General features: G+C 43.5%; 1 protein-coding gene across 2 annotated transcripts in view; it reads right to left on the reverse strand.

Annotated features, from left to right (window-relative positions):
• Nucleotides 1–20,777, reverse strand: part of PDE4A (phosphodiesterase 4A) — a 490,104-nt gene that overhangs the window by 235,469 nt on the left and 233,858 nt on the right. Inside the window, exon 1 of one of the 2 annotated variants that reach the window (XM_089657627.1) lies at nucleotides 15,314–15,458. The exons of the other annotated variant lie outside the window; for it this stretch is intronic. Coding sequence (XP_089513753.1) covers nucleotides 15,314–15,435 — 122 coding nt within the window. The 5' untranslated portion in view covers nucleotides 15,436–15,458. Of the gene's footprint in view, nucleotides 1–15,313; nucleotides 15,459–20,777 lie in introns of those variants that run through there. 2 annotated transcript variants of the gene reach the window in all.

Here is a 20,777-nt window from a genome sequence, read left to right on the forward strand (position 1 = left end):
AGGAAAATATAGTAATTCAGCCCATCTGTCACTCTTTATGTGCTCAGCAAATCCATGAAAACAAAACGGTTTGTTAACATACGAGTACAGGTCCACTTTGTACAATATGACTGTATGTTACATACATGTAGGAGACTAAAAGGAAAGGAACCTCAGAAATGTTCCCGTAAGTATTACAGTATATGCATTTAACATATTTAATGAGTATTTACCTTTGAAAACCTCTCTTGTGTCAAAAGCAAAAGGCCCTGCAACTGCTGCTGGGCGCCACCATCTTGAATGTGATGTCAGCAGACCCAGTATACTCAAAGCTGTCACTCAAGTGACACTTAGCAGTCATTCTCATCCAGGGTTCCTCCAAAGGTTACTAGTGATTCAGTAACTGTTTAACCTCTTATCTGATGGGGCTTGCATATTTCCAGGGGCAACACCACTAGGCAGAGACAGGTGCATGACACCAATTATCTTTGAAGCTGTCTCTAAGGTCTGCATTGTGACCACCGCGGTAGGCCACCAATGTAAGGAAGGGTATTCTTCCTATCGGCCACCAATGTAAGGAAAGGTATTCTTCCCATAGGCTACCAATGTAAGGAGGGTATTCTTCCCATAGGCCACCAATGTAAGGAAGGGTATTCTTCCCATAGGCCACCAATGTAAGGAAGGGTATTCTTCCCATAGGCCACCAATGTAAGGAAGGGTATTCTTCCCATAGGCCACCAATGTAAGGAAGGGTATTCTTCCCATAGGCCACCAATGTAAGAAGGGTATTCTTACCATAGGTCATCAGTATAAGGAGGGTATTCTTCCCATCGGCCACCAGTGTAAGGAGGGTATTCTTCCCAAGGCCACCAATCTAAGGATGGATATTTTTCCCATAGGCCACCAATGTGGAAAGGTATTCTACCCATAGGGTACCAATGTAAGGAAAAGTATTCTTCCCATAGGCCACCAATGTAAGGAAGGGTATTCGGCCCACAGGCTACCAATGTAAGAAGGGTATTCTTTTCATAGGCCATCAATGTAAGGGAGGTATGCTTTCTATCGGCCACCAATGTAACGAAGGGTATTCTTCCCGTAGGCCACAAATGTAAGAATAGGGTATTCTTCCCACAGGCCAGCAATGTAATAAAGGGTATTCTGCCCATAGGCCACCAGTGTAAGAAAGGGTATTATTCCCATAGGCTATCAATGTAAGAAAGGGTCTTCTTTCCATAGGCTACCAATGTAAGGATGGTATTCTTCCCATAGGCCACCAATGTAAGGAGCATGTTCTTCCCATAGGCCACCAATGTAAGGAGCATATTCTTCCCATAGGCCACCAATGTAAGGAGCATATTCTTCCCATAGGCCACCAATGTAAGGAGCATATTCTTCCCATAGGCCACCAATGTAAGGAGCATATTCTTCCCATAGGCCACCAATGTAAGGAGGATAGTCTTCCCATAGGCCACCAATGTAAGGAGGATATTCTTCCCATAGGCCACCAATGTAAGGAGCATATTCTTCCCATAGGCCACCAATGTAAGGAAGATATTCTTTCCATTGGCCACCAATGTAAGGAAGATATTCTTCCCATAGGCCACCAATGTAAGGAAGATATTCTTTCCATTGGCCACCAAGGTAAGGAAGATATTCTTCCCATAGGCCACCAATGTAAGGAAGATATTCTTTCCATTGGCCACCAATGTAAGCAGCACATTCTTCCTACAGGCCACTAATGTAATGTGGTTTAGGTGTGGGTTCATGGACGGGGTTCCTCTGAGAAAAAAAGAATGCTCTGTAGTACTGCATTTCTATTCACTCCTCCCTGTAGCTACATAAGGTTATGCATGGAAGTTGAGGAGAGTAGTGGAAGAGCTGGGCCAGCACAGTTCAGAAGAGAAAAATGGTATGAAATAGTAGACTGGAGGAGGCTGTGCTAACGAACTGACTCTTCCTGGAGCAGTCACATTTTCTAGCAAGTTTAAAAGTACAGTGCAAGTCAATATAAAATGATTTATGGAAAGGAATAAACATTGCAAGGAAACCTTTAAAATACTTGATTTTTCCTTGCTTTTAACTGCCTTTTTAGGGTTGGTGATCTCTGTTAAGACCATAATCTCATTGCAAGTAACAAGATCCCAGCCGCCTCTCACCTTCCTCCTGAGTATAATGAGATCCCCTTGTCTGTATGAAAGACGCAGCAAGACGGCACTAATTTTAGTAAAGATTTCATATGAAGAATTGTTTTGATGTAAAGCCGGTGATGTTGAATCATTTTCACTTTCTGTTCTCTAGCAATGTCCTATTAAGCATGGGTGGGGGATTAACTAGGTACACGGCACATTCTGCTCTGTACATTTTATTTATTTCAGGTACTTATATAGTGCTGTCACTTTACATATATATTGTACATTCACATCAGTCCCTAACCCTCAAGGGGTGTACAATCTAAGGTCCCTAACTCACATTCATACACATACTAGGGACAAGGATCCAATTCACCTACCAGCATGTCTTTGGAGTGTGGGAGGAAACTGGAGTACCTGGAGGAAACCCACAAAGCCACAAAGAGAACATGCAAACTCCAGGCAGGAGGTGTTGTGTTTGGGTGTACATACTGACTTTACTTATTTCAAGTACTTATATAGTGATGTCAATGTATGCTGGGCTTTACATATATATTGTGCATTCACATCAGTCCCTAACCCTCAAGGGGTGTACAATCTAAGGTCCCTAAACTACACATACACAGGCCAATTTAGACATGATCCAATTAACCTACCAGCATGTGTTTGGAGTGTGGGAGGAAACCGGTGTACCCAGAGGAAACCCACACAGGCACAGGGAGAACATCCAAACTCCAGGCAGGTGATGGTGTGGTTGGGAATTGAACCAAGGACCCTAGTACTGCCAGGTGGAAGTGCTAACCATTTAGCCGCTGTGCTGCACACTTTATAGTAGTAGCACATTCCTGCAGCCATTACATACTACTGCTACAGCGTCAGGAATAGGTTGGCCTGTACCATTCATATGGGCTCTGCAAATATATGGAATTAAAAAATAAAAAAAAAACTTACAGTAAAATTCCCCTTGTTTTGTTTTGCCTTGTGTTCCGTCACTACTGAAATGTGGTTTCGGTAGTGATGGGCAAACTTTTTTTTTTTTTGTCAAAGCTCCACTTGTTGAAAAAATGCAGCTCAGAATGCAAAATCCAATGTAAGGCCCGGTTCACCCTAATGTCTGTTTTTCAGTCCGTGGCACGGCAGCCTATTCATTTGAATGGTCTGCTAGGGATTGCTGGGACTTGTGGTTATCTTCATGTTTTGTACTGCTAAGGATTGCTGGGACTTGTGGTTCTCTTCCTGTTTTGTACTGCTAAGGACTGCTGGGATTTGTGGTTATCTTCCTGTTGTGTACTGCTAAGGACTGCTGGGACTTGTGGTTATCTTCCTGTTTTGTACTGCTAAGGATTGCTGGGACTTGTGGTTCTTTTCCCGTTGGGCACTGCTAAGGATTGCTGGGACTTGTGGTTCTCTTCCTGTTGTGTACTGCTAAGCATTGCTGGGAATTATAGTTCTCTTCCTGTTGTGTACTGCTAAGGATTGCTGGGACTTGTAGTTTTCTTCCTGTTGTGTACTGCTAGGGACTGCTGGGACTTGTGGTTCTCTTCCTGTTTTGTACTGCTAAGGATTGCTGAGACTTATAGTTCTATTTCTGTTGTGTACTGCTAAGGATTGCTGTGACTTGTGGTTCTCTTCCTGTTGTGTACTGCTAAGGATTGCCGAGACTTGTGGTTCTCTTCCTGTTTTGTACTGCTAAGGATTGCTGAGACTTATAGTTCTCTTTCTGTTGTGTACTGCTAAGGATTGCTGGGACTTGTGGTTCTATTCCTGTTGTGTACTGCTAAGGATTGCTGGGACTTGTGGTTCTATTCCTGTTGTGTATTACTGAGGATTTGTGGGACTCATGGTTCTCTTTCTGTTGAGCATTACTGAGGATTGCTGGGACTTATGGTTCCCTATTGTTGTGTACTGCTAAGGACTGCTGGGCCTTATGGTTCTCTCTGTTATGAACTACTGAGGATTGCTGGGACATGTGGTCCTCTTCTTGTTGTGTACTGCTAAGGATTGCTGGGACTTATGGTTCTCTTCTGGTTATGTAGTGCTAAGGATTGCTGGGACTTATGGTTCTCTTCTGGTTATGTAGTGCTAAGGATTGCTGGGACTTATGGTTCTCTTCTGGTTATGTAGTGCTAAGGATTGCTGGGACTTGTGGTTCTTTTCCTGTTGTGCACTGCTACGGATTGCTGGGACTTGTGGTTCTCTGTTGTGCATTACTGAGGATTGGTGAGACTTGTGGTTCTTTTTCTGTTGTGCACTGCCTTAGAATTGCTGGGACTTTTCATTCTTTTCCTATTGTGAACTGCTAAGAATTGCTGGGACTTGTGGTTCTTTTCTGTTGTGCACTGCTGAGCATTGCTGGGACCTTGGACTGCCCGGATTTTTACTATAGGACTGGCTGGTGACTGGGGCTTGTAGTCCTCCAAGCCATGGACATCTCTGATGTGAATTATTGGGACTTTGCGCCCAACTTGTTATGCTGGCCTCCCCCCATACTGTGTACTGAAGTACCCTCATTGACCCCCTACCATCCGGGCCCGGTGTGCTTCATCTCCATCTGCTCTCCTATTTCATCCCAGTCATCATTTCTGCAGCATTGCCCAATATTCTGTACGGCTTTTACTGTCAGCGCTGTGATTGGTCACAAGGAGGATGATGACATCCGGCCTGCACAGGTTACACGCTCACGTCACTATTGTTAGGTATGTTCTACGCTATGTTGCATCTTTTAGTCTGAGGCGCCATTCACACCAATGAGTTGTTTTAGTGCTTTTTGCAGAAACGCACTACAGTCCAGTTAACATGGTTTCCTATGGAACATGTTCACACCTATGCTTTTGTAAGCCGCTGCGTTTTTGGAAAGGGTCAGGGACTTTTTTTAGAAACAAAAAGCAGCATTTTTGCTTCTATAAAGTTCGATGGAGAATCTGCTGAAATGCATGGTAGTGCGTTTTTGCCATTTTTTGCATTTTTATTCTGCCCAGCAAAAAAAAAAAGCCACTTTAAAAAAAAAAAAAAAAAAGAGTTGAAGAAAACACAAAATACAGTAAAAATGCGGCAAAAACGAGTGTAGGAAACCGCAAAACTAACTAATAGCAAACTGCCTAGGTGTGAATGGAGCCTTAGACCAATCAGTGCTTTTCCTCTGTCTGCTGTCCATCTCCAACACCAGTTGGATCATTTTACTAACTCAACCAGTTCACTTGAAGTACACAGAAATGCTCTTATTTATTTATTTCAGGTACTTATATATCGCCATCAATGTACGCAGCACTTTACATATATATTGTACATTCACATCAGTCCCTAACCCTCAAGGGATGTACAATGTAAGGTCCCTACCTCACATTCATATACTAGGGCCAATTTAGACAGGATCCAATTCACCTACCAGCATGTCTTTGGAGTGTGGGAGGAAACCAGAGTACCCAGAGAAAACCCACACAGACACAGGGAGAACATGCAAACTCCAGGCAGGAGGTGCCGTGGTTGGGATTCAAACCAACGACCCTAGTACTGCCAGGCAGAAGTGCTAACCATTTAGCCACTGTGCTGCCCGGGGGACAAAGCTGGCTATCGGCCAAAATATATAATTCTTTCAGATTTTACAATGGAAACTATTAGAGAGATTTTGCTCATGCTGGGCTGAACCGCCATCTATACGAGAACACAGCACGGCACACTTACATACGTGTGTATGAATACATGGACGTGAGTGGGTGGATAAGTACACATTACTTCCATCGACAGGGTAGAGCTAATTCCTATGGTAGATAATGCGTGTTATATCTAACAAGCTCCCACCGTGAAGACGTGCAGTGTAACAATCATACACAGAAATGTACACAAGTCATAGCGGCAGGAACACCCTCCTAACCACATATCATGTCATGCATCTAAAGACTAGATCACAATCAACATACTAACATCATGCACTGCGGTTACAGGAAACACGTCAACTACACCCATAGACGTTCTGCTTCACATAGATCCCGGGAGGGCAAGACTGACCCATTTATACCGCCCAATACAGAGAAAGATCATAGAAGAGATAGAGGGCTGGGAATCTGAAACAACAATGTCCAGTGTAATGGGAGTCTGCATCGGATTGATTGCCTTGAAGCAAGACTTAAAAAATCAGTTAGATGTCGTTGGCGATGGAGATCATTTCAGATCGGATGTGGTAAGTTACTATACTTGGATATTGCTTTAATAAAATGAACTTGTAGATTTAAAGCTGAACTCCAAACAACTAATAACCCAAATAAAATACATTAAAATACACCCCACCGAAACTGTTGACTTGTTCACCGTGTCTGAACAGGCAATCACTGGATCTGTAGCGCTACCCGCACAGGAGCCGCTGGTAACAGGAACAGGAACTTGGATAGGGGTGGCAGCATGGGATACCCCGAACTGTAGAACAAGTCAGGGGCGTCCCTAGAGTTGGTGTCACCCGGTGCGGTAACACTTGGTGTCACCCCTCTGACGATCCCGCAGGATGGATCGGATCTGCGGATTGAGCATAATGGAACGCAGTCCTATCCATTATCCTCCCCAATCCACAGATCCGATCCATCCTGCGGGAATCGTTGTCTTGCAACCTATACAGTGTTAACTGATCTCTCCACGAGCTCCACAAAAAGGTAAATTTTAAAGCAAGCCGACGATCCCCGCAGGATGGATCGGATCTGCGGATTGAGCATAATGGATCGGAGTCCGATCCATTATCCTCCCCAATCCACAGATCCGATCCATCTTGCGGGGATCGTCATCTTGCAACGGGCATAATGGAACGCAGTCCTATCCATTATCCTCCCCAATCCACAGATCCGATCCATCCTGCGGGGATCGTCGGCTTGCAACCTATACAGGGTTAACTGATATCTCCACGAGCTCCACAAAAAGGTACATTTTAAAGCAAGCCGACGATCCCCGCAGGATGGATCGGATCTGCGGATTGAGCATAATGGATCGGAGTCCGATCCATTATCCTCCCCAATCCACAGATCCAATCCATCTTGCTGGGATCGTCGTCTTGCAACCTATACGGGGTTAACTGATCTCTCCATGAGCTCCACAAAAAAGTAAATTTTAAAGCAAGCCAACGATCCCAGCAGGATGGATCGGATCTGCGAATTGAGCATAATGGATAGGAGTCCGATCCATTATGTTCCCCAATCCGCAGATCCAATCCACCCTGTGGTGATCTTCAGCTTGCTTTAAAACATACCTTTTCGTGGAGCGGGTCCGGTTTCATTCCATGCAATAGGTGTCACCCCCCGCACCTGCCTAGGGACGCCACTGGAACAAGTAGACATTGAGGACTGCTAGGCTTCTGGCTGCTCTGTACATATTGCTGGCTGTATTGCACAACCTCAGGCTGCACTGTACTGTCTCTTGGCTGAACTTGTAGAACTCCTGGATGTATTGCCCAGCTCTTGGCTACAATGAACATACTTGGGCCGTAATACACAACTCCTGGCTGAATTGCACAGTTCCTGACTTGCACTTCCCAGCTTGTTAGGTAGAACTCTCCAAAGTTACTTCTCCGCTCTATAGCAGGAGTAGGTAGTTACTCAGTCCCAGACTAGTGGAGTTTCCTTGCTCTCGTCTTCCTGCCTCCCAACCAGACTCTGACCCAGATTTTCTCTCTCTTCAGCAGGCCCCCAGCTAAGCCTAACTGGGACCATGATGTCTTCACAGGACTCCTGAGGCTTCTCCTCTCTCTTTGACCCAGGGGCAGAGCCTCCAGCACACGGTCACCTCCAGCTGGTTGGACCCTGGAACTGCCCCTGCCTGCCAGACCTCAAACTATTTATGGGCTTTTCCTCACCAACTGGGCACGCCACCCCAGGGATTGTCTGAAGGTCCATAAATATTCAGGTTGCGAGCCCTGCTCTCCCTCGCATCATACTTCTGGAAATATCCACATGGAGAAGTAGCAGAACAGAAGCCTGTGAGACATTGAACAGCCCAATGCAACCAAACCCTGCTCCACTGATTACAGTGAAGCTAAATTAAATTTGGATTAGAAGCCTTCTCTAACTAGGAGGGTGCTACACATCTACAGAAGGCTGACTTTAGCATTTCCATAAATAGCCTACGTAGTAAAGGGGCCCCAGTAGGTATTTAAAAAACTATGCAGCTTGTAAAATGTTCATTCATTTTTTGTCATACCTGTAGGTCATTTGGACCCTTCCAGAAGCCTGGCCGAAAAACACCCAGCTAGGAAATCCCCATGTCCTGCCTTTCTACTAGAAGAAGGGAACCATTGTTTTTTACGTCTTTAATGCTTGGAGTGAATACCCAATGGTTTTCACATCTCAGCAACATGACAGGAGTTTTTCAGCCTGGCTTCTGGGAGGGGGTAAATGGCCTACAGGTATGACAATAAAATTAATAAACATTTTTAAAAGCTGCATTTTTAAATTTTTTATTTTTGCCCCTTAATTGCATAGGCTGTTTCCTGAAAAGGGTGAACTTAGCCTTTAACCAAACAGGGCCTACAGACAAAGGTGATATACTTGAAAAGGAACCCAATTAAAAGTTTCCTATTTAATCATTTATTCAACAAAAAATATTGATAAGTGAATGCTGTACTGGAGAAAAAAAGAACATCCTTGCCACCCTTGGTATCAAAATCTGGTATTGCCCCTTTAGCCAAAAATGACTAGCATATTGTATAACTGCCACTAGCCTCTAAACTCTAATTTTTGATCACTTCTTGCAAAATTCCATCCGGTGCAAGATATTTGCAGGTTTCCTTGTATGAACAGCATGTTTTTAATGTCCCCCTCCAAAATTTCGCTGGGAATCAAACCAAGGTTTTGACTAGGGCAGTCCATAACCCTCTTTTTGGGTCATTCCATGGTGGATTTGCTAGAGTGCTTCAGATTATTATGTTGAATGACTCATTTCTAGTTCAACTTTTGGACAGACGGCCTCACGTTCTCATCTAGCATATGATATGATGCAAATGCAAAACTGGAGAGTGCAAAATCTGGAGTAACTCTGCATGGTAGCCAACCAGCTTCTAACTTCAGCTTGTTCGATTAGGATTTAAAAAAAAACTGAAAGTTGATTGGTTTCTATGCAGAGCTGCACCACATTTTGCACCCTCCAGCTTTAGTAAAACCACCCCAAAATGTCTGGTTGGTTTGATTTCAGGTTGTGCAGACCAGGAAGCAGCAAAGCAACCTCAAACCACAACACCCACCACCATGCTTTACAGCTTTTATGAGGTTCTTCTCAAATCCTGTCTTCTATTTGTGGCCAACATGTCTATTTTTACCAAACAACTCTGTCTTTGATCAGTCTTCAAGAACACACAGATCCAGAAGGCTTGGTCTTTGCTTATATGATGGTAAATTGTTATCTTGCTCTGATTGTTTTAAAAAATTTTTGGCAAGAGACTTTTTCTTAACACACCTCCCATTCAGGTTGAATTGGTGCAATCTCTCTCTGATTGTAGATATATGCACTTTAACCCCAACTGTTGCAATAATTACCTGAACACCTTGCAATGGAATTTTAGGGTTGTTAGAGACTTCTTTTGAACTTCAAATGGTCAGCTCTTGGGATGAATTTGCCAGTCCTGCACAAATTAGTAGTTGTTTGAAATCTATGCCCCTTATAGATTATTTTCCTCACAGTGGAGTTTGTTTCAGATCATTTAATGATCTTTTTAAACCCTTTGTCAGACTCATTGGCATCCATATCTTTCTTTCTGATAGATAGTTCTATTAATCTTGGCACAATGTCACCACACACATCAATAGCAAAGTAAACACCAGACCCTAGATGTCTGAGGTATAATTAACTCCCGAAGAAAATTCTGATCATTGGAACCTAACCTGGAACACTGGATTCATGAATATGAAATGGTGGTAAATATAGGGGTGTAGTTACTTTCTCTGTATGAAGAATTAGCATTTTCATTCATTTAGAACATGATGAATGAATACATCATGTCAATTTGATGTGTCTATTGTTCATGTATTTCACTTTTAACTGTAAACGCTGAATCAAGATCTAATGTTTGCCTGTTCAACATGAAAGGAGAATAACGGCCAAAGCTTTTTTGGCCCTTCTTCTCGTATGGATCACGGAAGTAAAGTTCATTCTGCTTTCCAGTGACCCGTTTTAAGCCAACAACAGGCTAAAGCCCTCTGTTGGCTGACGTCACTTAGTCGGTCCATGATCTGGATGGATGCTGACTTTGCAGCCAGGATCCACACAAATGCCTGGACCAGCAGCTAGCTCAGCGAATCGCTGGGAGACCAAGCCAACCGCTCCTGCCCCCTCCACAGCCCAGCGCTCTGAGAAACGCTGGGGGGGGGGGGTAGAGCAGCAAGCCAGAGACTGACAGTCGAAGGCAGGGGCAGACTGACAACTCATGGGGCCCCCGGGCAATAGGAAATCATGGGCCCCCTGTGTCCTCGCCAACACTCAAACCACACCCAAAAAAGCCTATGAAAGGTACCAGGGACATCTCACGGGGCCCCCTACTGACCCTGGGCCCTCGAGCAGTGCCCAACTGTCTAAATGGTCAGTCTGCCCCTGGTCGAAGGCTCACTACGCACTGAAGATCGAGAACTGAGTGATCGGCGGTCTTTGATTGCTCCGTTCTCAGTCTTAGAAGTGGTGGGAGACAGATGCAGCATTGAATCAATGCTACATCCACTTAGGTGAGTATAACTTTTTTTTTTTTAAAACTAAACAACAAGACACGAAGAAGGTAGGTACTGGCCTGGTTTGTTTCCCCAAATACAAAGGCTTCAGTGTATGGAGAGAAGATGATTAGTCTTACACCTCTGGTACATGGCAGGAGTTAAGCGTTTAGGTGATGGAAAAGTTTGGGAGGAGGAGGTCACTGTGATATTCTGAATGGGTTGTGCACTGTGATTCCTTCCTCCAACTTGTTCATATATGTTTTACTCCTGTAGTGACATAGAGGTTGGAGGAAACACTGCATGACGGAAGGCAAAAGACATATGACAATCCTGGAATTGCCAACTGTTATTGTTTTTTTGGAAGCTGCAAAGCTGGATCGGAGTGAAGATAGAAGACATGGGCTGCTGGAGAAGTGAGTATAATACTTTTTCTACATCTACCAATCAACGTCTGTCAAACGGGCTTGTTGGAAAATCTTTTGCGGCTGCAGTCGCTGATCAATGTAATCTGGCTGTCAGAATACAATGGCAAATTCCTCCATCCACCTCGCTTGAATGGATGGGTGAGCAACTTCATTTTTCAGCCATGAGGCTGATCGATAAAAAAATACAATACAAAAAAAACCAGTCCATCTACAAGCAAGTTTTACTACTAAAATTACAGCTAAATTTTTTCAAAACTTTTCACTCAATCTACTTTTATTATTCTATGATCTTCAGCACAGCAAACCTAAAAAACAGAGTTTAACACACACTAAGGGTCCATACACACTAGGCTGCTAAAAAAATGGCAGAACCTCTGACAGAAAAAGCAAAAATGCACATAGTGGCTTATATCTCCTAGATTGTAAGCTCCAAGGATCAGGGTCCTCCTATCCCTCTTGTATTGAACTGTATTGTTGCTGTATTGTCTCCCGTTATATTGTAAAGCGCTGAGCAAACTGTTGGCACTATATAAATCCTGTATATTAATAATATTGTACAAGAGTTTATGCACATTTATGGCCGTTTGCTTTTATAAGCATTTTTTTCCAAAACATTTCCTTCTGCTCATTTTTCACTATAATCAATGTACACTTGAAAATGCTAAACGCCATGTTCATGATTTTTTTTGTTCTGCCTGAAAGCTCCTTTCAGAAATGCATTGGTGATGGGTTTTTTTTTTTCGGCCTTAAAATGCTCCTCTGCAACTATGCCTGTAAATGCCTAGATGTGCAGAGACACATAGGCTACCATAGAGTTGCTTATACAGAAAAAAACGCCAAAAGTCTGTATAAGAAAGAGCAGGGCCCTCGATCCCCTCATGTTTTGCATTGTATTGGTATTGTTCTGTCACATGTTCTGTCCCCCTTTGTAATGTACAGCGCTGAGCGAACTATCGGCGCTTTATAAATACTGTATAATAATAATAATAATAATAAGCAGCATTTTTTTAAAGCCCAGTGTGCATGAGGCCTAAAAAACAACTGAAAACAATTTTACATTTTTATGAAATCTAATCCTCTTTTTTAAATTCAAACTTAGTAAAATTCCAAAGCTACTGATATATGCTGAGAGACGGGTGGGCTTTTCATGGATTCGATCAGAATGTGCCAACAATCGGATCTGAAAGAAACACATAGGGGTAGCTTTAATAAAACTGGATCACTCGGAATCTGGTTCACCTGTGCGTGGTAGCCAATCCGCTTCTAACTTGAGCTTGCTCAATTAGGCTTTGGCAATAAAACCTGGATGCCGATTGGTTTCTATGCAGACTTGCACCAGATTTTGCACTCTCCAGTTTTAGTAAATTACCCCCATAGTGTCCATACTCCCACACTGTTCTTCCTACAGATTCTTACATGATTTGGGCCCTTTATGTCTACTATCTGTGTTACATGTGTATTTTAAGTGAAGGCAATGGAAAAGTAGTATACTAGATCTTGGTGCCAGGAGTCAAGGTGCAGTTTATAGGGAGTGGCTCTTGGCACTGAGAACAAGTGGCAGCTCTAAAGCTGCCACGGCCGTCACTATGTGGTAAAATCGCTCCTACGGTAAAGAGTCTCCAAACATTTATCCCTTTCTTTCCCTGGCACCAAAAGCAAACCTGTGCTTCACCCAACCAGGACAAAGTTATCTGTTCTCGTTAAAAGTTATGTCTATAGAAACACATACTTATTCACCCTTCCGTAACTCCTATGCCACTTAGCTCCGCTGCCTGGAGCATGAGAAGCCACCGTCTGTAAGCAAACGTCATGAAAGTAGCAGGGGCGGACTGACCATTTGGAAACTTGGGCGCTGCACGAGGGCCCGGGGTCAGTAGGGGGCCCCATGAGATGCCCTGGTACCTTTTTCATAGGCTTTTTTGAGTTTGGGCAAGGACACAGGGGCCCCATGATCCCCTATTAACCGGGGGCCCCATGAGTTGTCAGTCCGCCCCTGGTAAGTAGACATCTGGAGATGGAGCAAAAAGCGCTTGTTCACACCCTGTTCAATGGGCAGCGTTTTTCTGTACACCACCGCACATGTATGATGGGAAAAGGGTACACAGAATACAACTGCAAGTGCTATTGTGCTGAGTTCCAATTTTTTTTTCTGTTTTAACCCTCAAAGCCCATGAACATGAAAAAAAATCAGGTAGGGATTATAACAAAAAGCTGAATACAATGAAAGAAAACCTCCAGTAGCAAAGACTATTCAAACCAAAAAGTGTCCAGTGTGCAGGCAAATATATTAATAAAGAAAACTGAGCCAGACTGCAACTGACAGCAGCTCAGACTATATATAGTCAGATATGTATCAATGATTGTTAGCCTCCTTGGAGCCCATCACTCCCTGACGCCCAATTTTACTGTTGTATTTTAGGACTTGGAAAGCCCTACCAGACTGATCCATTCTACAACATCTGACTGGAAGATCCCCAAGCTGGGCTTTAGATTCTGGTGCCTTCCTCATGCAGCTAATTCTTGAAAAATTTAAGTGCCCCAACCCAGGGGCAGACTGACCATTTGGAAACTCAGGCACTGCCCGAGGGCCCGGGGTCAGTAGGGGGCCCCATGAGATGCCCCTGGTACCTTTTTCATAGGCTTTTTTGAGTTTGGGCAAGGACACAGGGGCTTCATGATCCCCTATTGCCTAGGGGGCCCCATGAGTTGTCAATCCGCCCCTGCCCCAACCCCAAACTCCTAGAAAAGTTATCAAAGTCTGTGAGGAGGAGCAAAACAGCCCCAGACAGCACCAGTTAATGCCAAAGCACCACAACCATGCTGCAGAGCTGTTTACCCAGGAACCAATGGCAACATTCATGGAAGGAAGCTGGAAAGGAAGGATATGCTAGCGGCTGGTGGTGAACAAGGTACTTACTACCCACATCCCTTCTATCTGCTGCATGAATTTAATGGAGATCTTTTGTGAGGATAGTTTATTTTCTAAATAGTTTTAGCTTGTCAAAAAAGTTTAAGGAACTTTAAACACCTATTTTTAATTAATTTCATTTAACATTTTACTCCATTCAGAGCTCTTTATTTAACTCTTGATATACTGGGTGTTCATTCTCCTATGGGCCATTACTGCTGTCAGTGAGGCAAGGTGGGTTCCCCCCAACCCAGCTCCCGTTGTGATAACCAAGGCTTGTGCAGAGAACATCTTAGGCCCTCTCTGGAAAGCACTCTACATATATTTCCTGGCAGATACCACTGGAGTTCATTGATCTTTTTTTGCTACCATTCACCAGTCCCCTGGTCACCAGCCTTCTAGTGTTATATGGAGTATTATATAAGAAAACAAAAGATAATGCTTCCGTACAAACAGCAATTATAATATAGTCACCAGCACACCATGTTGCTCAGAGAGGAGCACATTTTTAGTGGAACTCCAGCAAATTTTTATTCACTACAATAGGGGATGGGGTGGCTACATATAAAAAGTTGGAGTTTTAGATCCAGAATACATCTAGATTACCATTTGGTTTGTAACAAAGATCACTTGATAACTTTTTAAGAGTATCTTATTAAGAGTATCTATACAAGCTTCAAGAGCTTACCATGGTCAATGTCTCGAGTGCACAGCAAGCAGTATGTACAACGGTTGCATTTGGGGTTAACATCAGTGATGTCTCACAATGCACAATAGGCTGCCGGGGTGACAAAAGGAGTGTTCCCTAAATATGACTGACAAACAATATATGTATATGAATTAGGACTAATAAACAGTAACATAGACTGTCGCTACTGAGCCTATGGTAGCCTAAAATTGTTGACAGCACACAACTTGTTTTGAACATGTCCAATATAAGTACAAATCAACAATGGGATATATGGGAGTATTTTGCAGAATTCAACAGAAAGAGCGAGACTGCACAGCATGTGGCAGCAGTCTGGGAAAACAGTACCAGGGGTATCTCGCCAGTGGAATTCCCGAGAGACAAGCAAAGCCAGTTGGCAACACAGCTTCCCACTATCCAATCATACTTAAAACAACTTTGGGTGGACAAAGAATGATGAAGTCACACACAGTAAAAGTTAAGATTGAATGAAACATCCTACAAAAAGACCTCACCAAAACTGCAGACTTCGGTGTTTCCGGAATTCCCGAATGCTCCTGTTTATCCGAAGCTTCTTCAGGTACGTAGGTGAAGAACAGGGAAAGAAGACGGGCGACTGAGGGGACCGGTCCTGCATCTTTGTCCGCGCTACTGCCGGCTCCTCGGCCATAGGTGGGAGGAAAGCATCATCCTCGTGTGCGGTCATCCTGGACGTCTGCTCCGGGATTGCCGGTAAAATCCCCTTTTTCTGGCTGGAGGCAGCCTGGGGCTCAGATTCCTCCATCAAGAGGGTAAAACAGAGAGCACAAAAGTATGAATATATATATTTCCGAGCCGAAGTGACAGATCTGTTGGAAATAAAATCCAGCAGCTAAGTTGAGGCTTGCGTTAAAAGTTAAAAAAGAAAAAGTCAAGCGTATGGTTTGCGCTCTGCAGGACACCAAGTGCTGGCTCCTGTGTGCGCCGAACGTTCAAGGTCTATTCCTTCCCCCAAGACATCCTGAAAAATAAATAACACAGGAAAATTGCGGAGAAGAACGCGTGATCAGAAGTGGGAGATGAGCAATTCAGATAGCTCACGTGATAGAAATATATATATCATTCCTTATATTCTTGCAGTCGTCTGTGGCATGTGGCGAGTTAAGTCCTGAAGTCTCTGCGTTCTTGTAGACAAGACCCAACAGGTGACTACGGCATGGGAGCAAGGTGCAGATCCTGAGTGTGTACTCTCAGAAAAAAGGCTGCAGACCTAAAGTTTGATCCGTGATCAGCGAACGCCTTGCAAGGGGTCCCTCCCGTGTTCCTGAACCTGAGTGGAGGCGAGAACTTCTTTGAGGTTATTGGCCGTCTGCTGAGTTCCCTTCGGTTTAACCACGCTGTTTCCGTTTGTCAGAAAGCAGAAGAAGGGGAAAAGCAGATAAGCGAGAGAAGGAGAGAGGGAGGGGAAAGGGGAGAAAGAGAGGAGGGCAGAACGACAGATACTCGGAGAGGAGACTCACAAACACTGTGATCTCTTCTTCCAGGAGATGTATCCGATCGTTGCCTCTTCAGAGATCTGACTAATGTGTCATCTTCGGGTTTTGTCACTAGAGGTAGAAATGTGATTATAAACAGTAAGAGGGTATATACACTCTCAGGTTATTACTGATAAAGCAGCTGGAGAAATCCAGCATTCCATTGTGCCCTTCTGCTTTCTATGTGCTGCTTCTCTGCTGCTGGATGTTATACTAAAATATCAAAAGGTGTGAAATGACAAGCAGAGGAAAGTGCCATGAGAGCAAGCTGTGAAAGAACAAAGAAAATCCTCAACACTCAGTACAAAAAAAAAAAAAAATTCACCTTAAAGGAGAATTCCACCTTTTGCAATAAATAAATAAATAAATAATCAAATAAATAAATAAATGCATGCATCTGTACAGTAAAAATTTGCATTTTTTAATTTTTCTTTCTTTTTGCATTAAAGTCCACAATGCATTGCAACCGCGATCATTGGACTGCGGATGCAATGCTTTGATTCCTGCAGACTCTTCCCTCAGCCACAGGTTCATTCTGAAGTATGGACCTTCAGCTACGGAGGAAGTATCAATAGACAACAAGCGCGATGACGTCGCCACACTTGTGCTCCATTAAGAACTACAGTCGTACTGTTAATGGATGATGCAGCTGTGTGGGAGGAGCCATGCACAGCTGCACTGAATTCAAATCTGACAGGTGCGCCTATGAAGAGAAGGACCCCTGGATTCTGAAAGTGTGGGGGGGGGGGTCAAAGGGGCTTAAATATGAGTGCAACTTGAAACATTCTCATAAAGGTGGTGTTGGCTTCTAAAGAGTAAGTTTCCTCTGGACCTCACTGCACATAGGGGCCACGATGCCCCGTGCTGTTGGTGTAGTGGTCCATACACCATGATACACAGCCCTGGAGTGAGCATTTATCATTATACTCACCATGGCAAGCACTCACTGATCAGCGCAACCATGTGACTGAACTGACCAATGAGAAGTGCTTCTTTTTCTGGAAGACCTTACTGTTAGAAGTCTCAGATGTGCTTCTCACTGGTCACCACGGTCTCATGGCTGCGCTGACCAATGAGAAGAACTTTTTTCTTCTGGAAGATTTTACTGTTAGAAGTCTCAGATGTGCTTCTCACTGTTCACCACGGTCTCATGGCTGCGCTGACCAATGAGTGCTTGTCATAAACTGTACACCGCAATACAGAGCCCTGGAGTAAGTATCCATCATAATGCTTACAATAGTAAGAGCTCATTGACCAACACAGCCACGTGACCACGCTGACCAATGAGAAGAGCTTTTTTCTTCTGGAAGATCTTATTGTTAGAAGTCTCAGATGTGCTTCTCACTGGTCACCACGGTCTCATGGCTGCGCTAACCAATGAGCACTTGCCATACACTGTACAGCGCAATACATAGCCCCAGAGTGAGTATCCATCATAACGCACACAATGGTAAGCGTTCATTGACCAGCACAGCCACGTAACCACACTGACCAATGAGAAGCACATCTGAGGTTTCTTCTTTTGCTAAGGTGTCCCAGCAAACAGGGGCGGACTGATAACTCATGGGGCCCCCGGGCAATAGGGGATCATGGGGCCCCTGTGTCCTTGCCCAAACTAAAAAAAAGCCTATGAAAAAGGTACCAGGGGCATCTCATAGGGCCCCCTACTGACCCCGGGCCCTCGGGCAGTGCCAGAGTTTCCAAATGGTCAGTCCGCCCCTGCAGCAAAGCAGGATTGCTTCTCATTGGCCAGCACAGTCACGTAGTCAAATTGAACCATAAGCACTTGTCATTGTGAGTCCTCATGCACACTGGACATTTTTACAGCGGCTGTTTTTGGTTTTTGATGTTTTTTTCTACAGCCAGTAAACCCCCCAGCATGTTATCCTATGTGTCCGTACACACATAGACTGTAATCAACGGTTTTGGCTGGAGAAAAAAACCCAGAACTAGTGGGTTTCTAGAGGAGTTTTGTAGCTGTAAAAATGCTCTAACACTGAAAAACGCAGCAAAACACAGTACAATGTGGTAAAACACCGCAAACCGACATTTTTGGCCGTTTTATCGACCAAGAAATTTTTTTTTTGGGGGGTTAAAAAAAATGCTAAAAACCACAAAGGCAGGAACACGTGGGAAAAAGCCGCTAAACGCTGCAAAATGCAGCTAAAAAAAGTTGAAAAACTCACATTTTTAATGTGACTTTACACAGCTAACGTTACCAGCGTTATCAACGCATCCAGTGTGCATGAGGACTGAGAGTTCTGATAGATACTCACTCCTAGGGCGCTCTACACCGGCAACACCAGGCATCAAAGTGGCCAGTATATTGGGAGTTAGTTAGTTTTTTGATAAAAAGTGAACTTACCCTTTAAGGGAAACCCGTACTGAAAGCTGGCCACTATTGCTGATCTCCTTTAGAAAATGCTAGTTGCCTGGATGCCATGCTCATCTTTGGTTTATTTTCTGAGACATTGACATACAATAAGCATGCAGCATGTGAAGCCACAAACCCTGATCTCACAAAGCTTCCACGTTATTGGAACAGCGGTGGACCAGCATGGCAACAAAACATCCAGCATTCCCAAAAGACAATGAGCAATGAATTGCCTTCTCTCAACAGACGAGATGGAAAACATTGAATGATTGAAGAATCAGGATACAACGGAGATATAGGGACATGGGGGCTCATTCACATCATCAGCTGTGCTTTAAGCCGTGCCCACTGGTGTGCGTGATCAATTGTTACAACATATTGGCACAGTTTAACCTTTTGTAGCATTACTGAAATGTCACAAACTGACATTTCATTTGACTCGCACCTCAGCACACTGCGGAGCTCTGCGGCGACATTCAGTGAGATGTGCTGTGCTGCGTAAATCTGCAGACGTGTTGCATTTCTATGCACCACACCATGGCACACCTGTACGGTTAGAATGGGGCATATTGAAAAGGATCGTTTGTTTGTTTTTTTAATCTACCCTTGTATTGAAATTTAGTGTACGCTAGCACATCATAATCCAGATTTAATTTTTTTTCCCAAGAATAGCGATGGCTTAGGTCACTTTCACATGAACGTTCTGCAGAGGCGGAGCAGACGCACACCCGTCATCCACCTGCACAGTGAGGAGCAGCAGATAGAACCCCTGCTGAGCAAGTAGAGCCTGCCTCATGTGAAAGGGGTCTAACAATGGATAGAACCTATCCAAAGTCAGTTTTTTATTATTAATTGCAGGTACTTATATAGCACCGTCAATTTACTCAGCACTATATATATATATATATATATATATATATATATATAGTGTATGCTCCTCAAGGAACGTACAATCTAAGGTCCCTAACACACATTTATACATACATATACTAGAGCCAATTTAGACAGGATCCAATTAACCTACCAGCATGTCTTTGGAGTGTGGGAGGAAACCAAAGTCCCTAGAGGAAACCCATGCAGGCACAGGGAGAACATGCAAACTCCAGGCACGTGGTGCCATGGTTGGCATTCGAATCAATGACCCTAGAACTGCCAGGTGCTAACCCTTTAACCACTGTGCTGCCCATTTATTGTACCCATTAGAGATTTTCCTTTACTGTCCTAAGGCAATGTTGTCATCAGGAGGAGGAAGGGGAAATCTCCCCAATGAGAAATGTTTTCTCAAACTAACAAATATCCAACAGTATAAGAAGTTTTTGGTCAGGAAATTACATTCATTCCAAAATCAAATGTTAAAAGCAAATTAAATTATGAGGTACTTTCGAACGGCATTCGTCCAGTTATCTAATGTGCCAAAAATTTTCGTACAAATGTTCATTCGGAAATCTACTAGTGTATAGCCAGCGTAAGGCTTAGAATGCACATATAAATGTATGGGAAAATTGTTTAACCACTTGAGCTCCAGAAGGTTTTACCCCCTTTGTGATCAGCCATTTTTTGCTATTTAGCACTGCGCTACTTTAACTGGTAAGTGAGCGGTCATGCAATGCTGTACCCAAATAAAAAATAAATAATTTTATTCACACAAATAGAGCTTTCTTTTGGTGGTATTTGACCACCATTGGGTTTTTATTTTTTTCAATATAAATGAAAAAATACCCCAAATTTAAAAAAAAGCAATATTTTATACTTTTTGCAATAAAACATATCCAATAAAAAAAAATTTAAAAATAAAATGTCATTAGAAATTTTGGCCAAAATTTTGGAATATGTGAAAGTTATAGCGTTTACAAAGCATGGTATAGATACTGGAATTTTTTTTTTTTTTTATACTAGTAATGGCGGCGATCAGCGACTTATAGTGGGCCTGTGATAGTGCAGTGTGCAATCTGACACTAACTGACACTGGGGAGAAGACTGACTAACTGCCACTGACATCTCCAGTGTCACTAATACGGTGATCAGTGCTGACAATATACACTGTCACTGTACTAATGACACTGGCTGGGAAGTGGTTAACATCTGGGGTGA

The sequence above is a fragment of the Staurois parvus genome, unplaced genomic scaffold, assembly GCF_062004578.1.
Source record: "Staurois parvus isolate SC_StPar_1 unplaced genomic scaffold, SC_StPar_1.0 ptg001014l, whole genome shotgun sequence".
NCBI lineage: Eukaryota > Metazoa > Chordata > Amphibia > Anura > Ranidae > Staurois > Staurois parvus.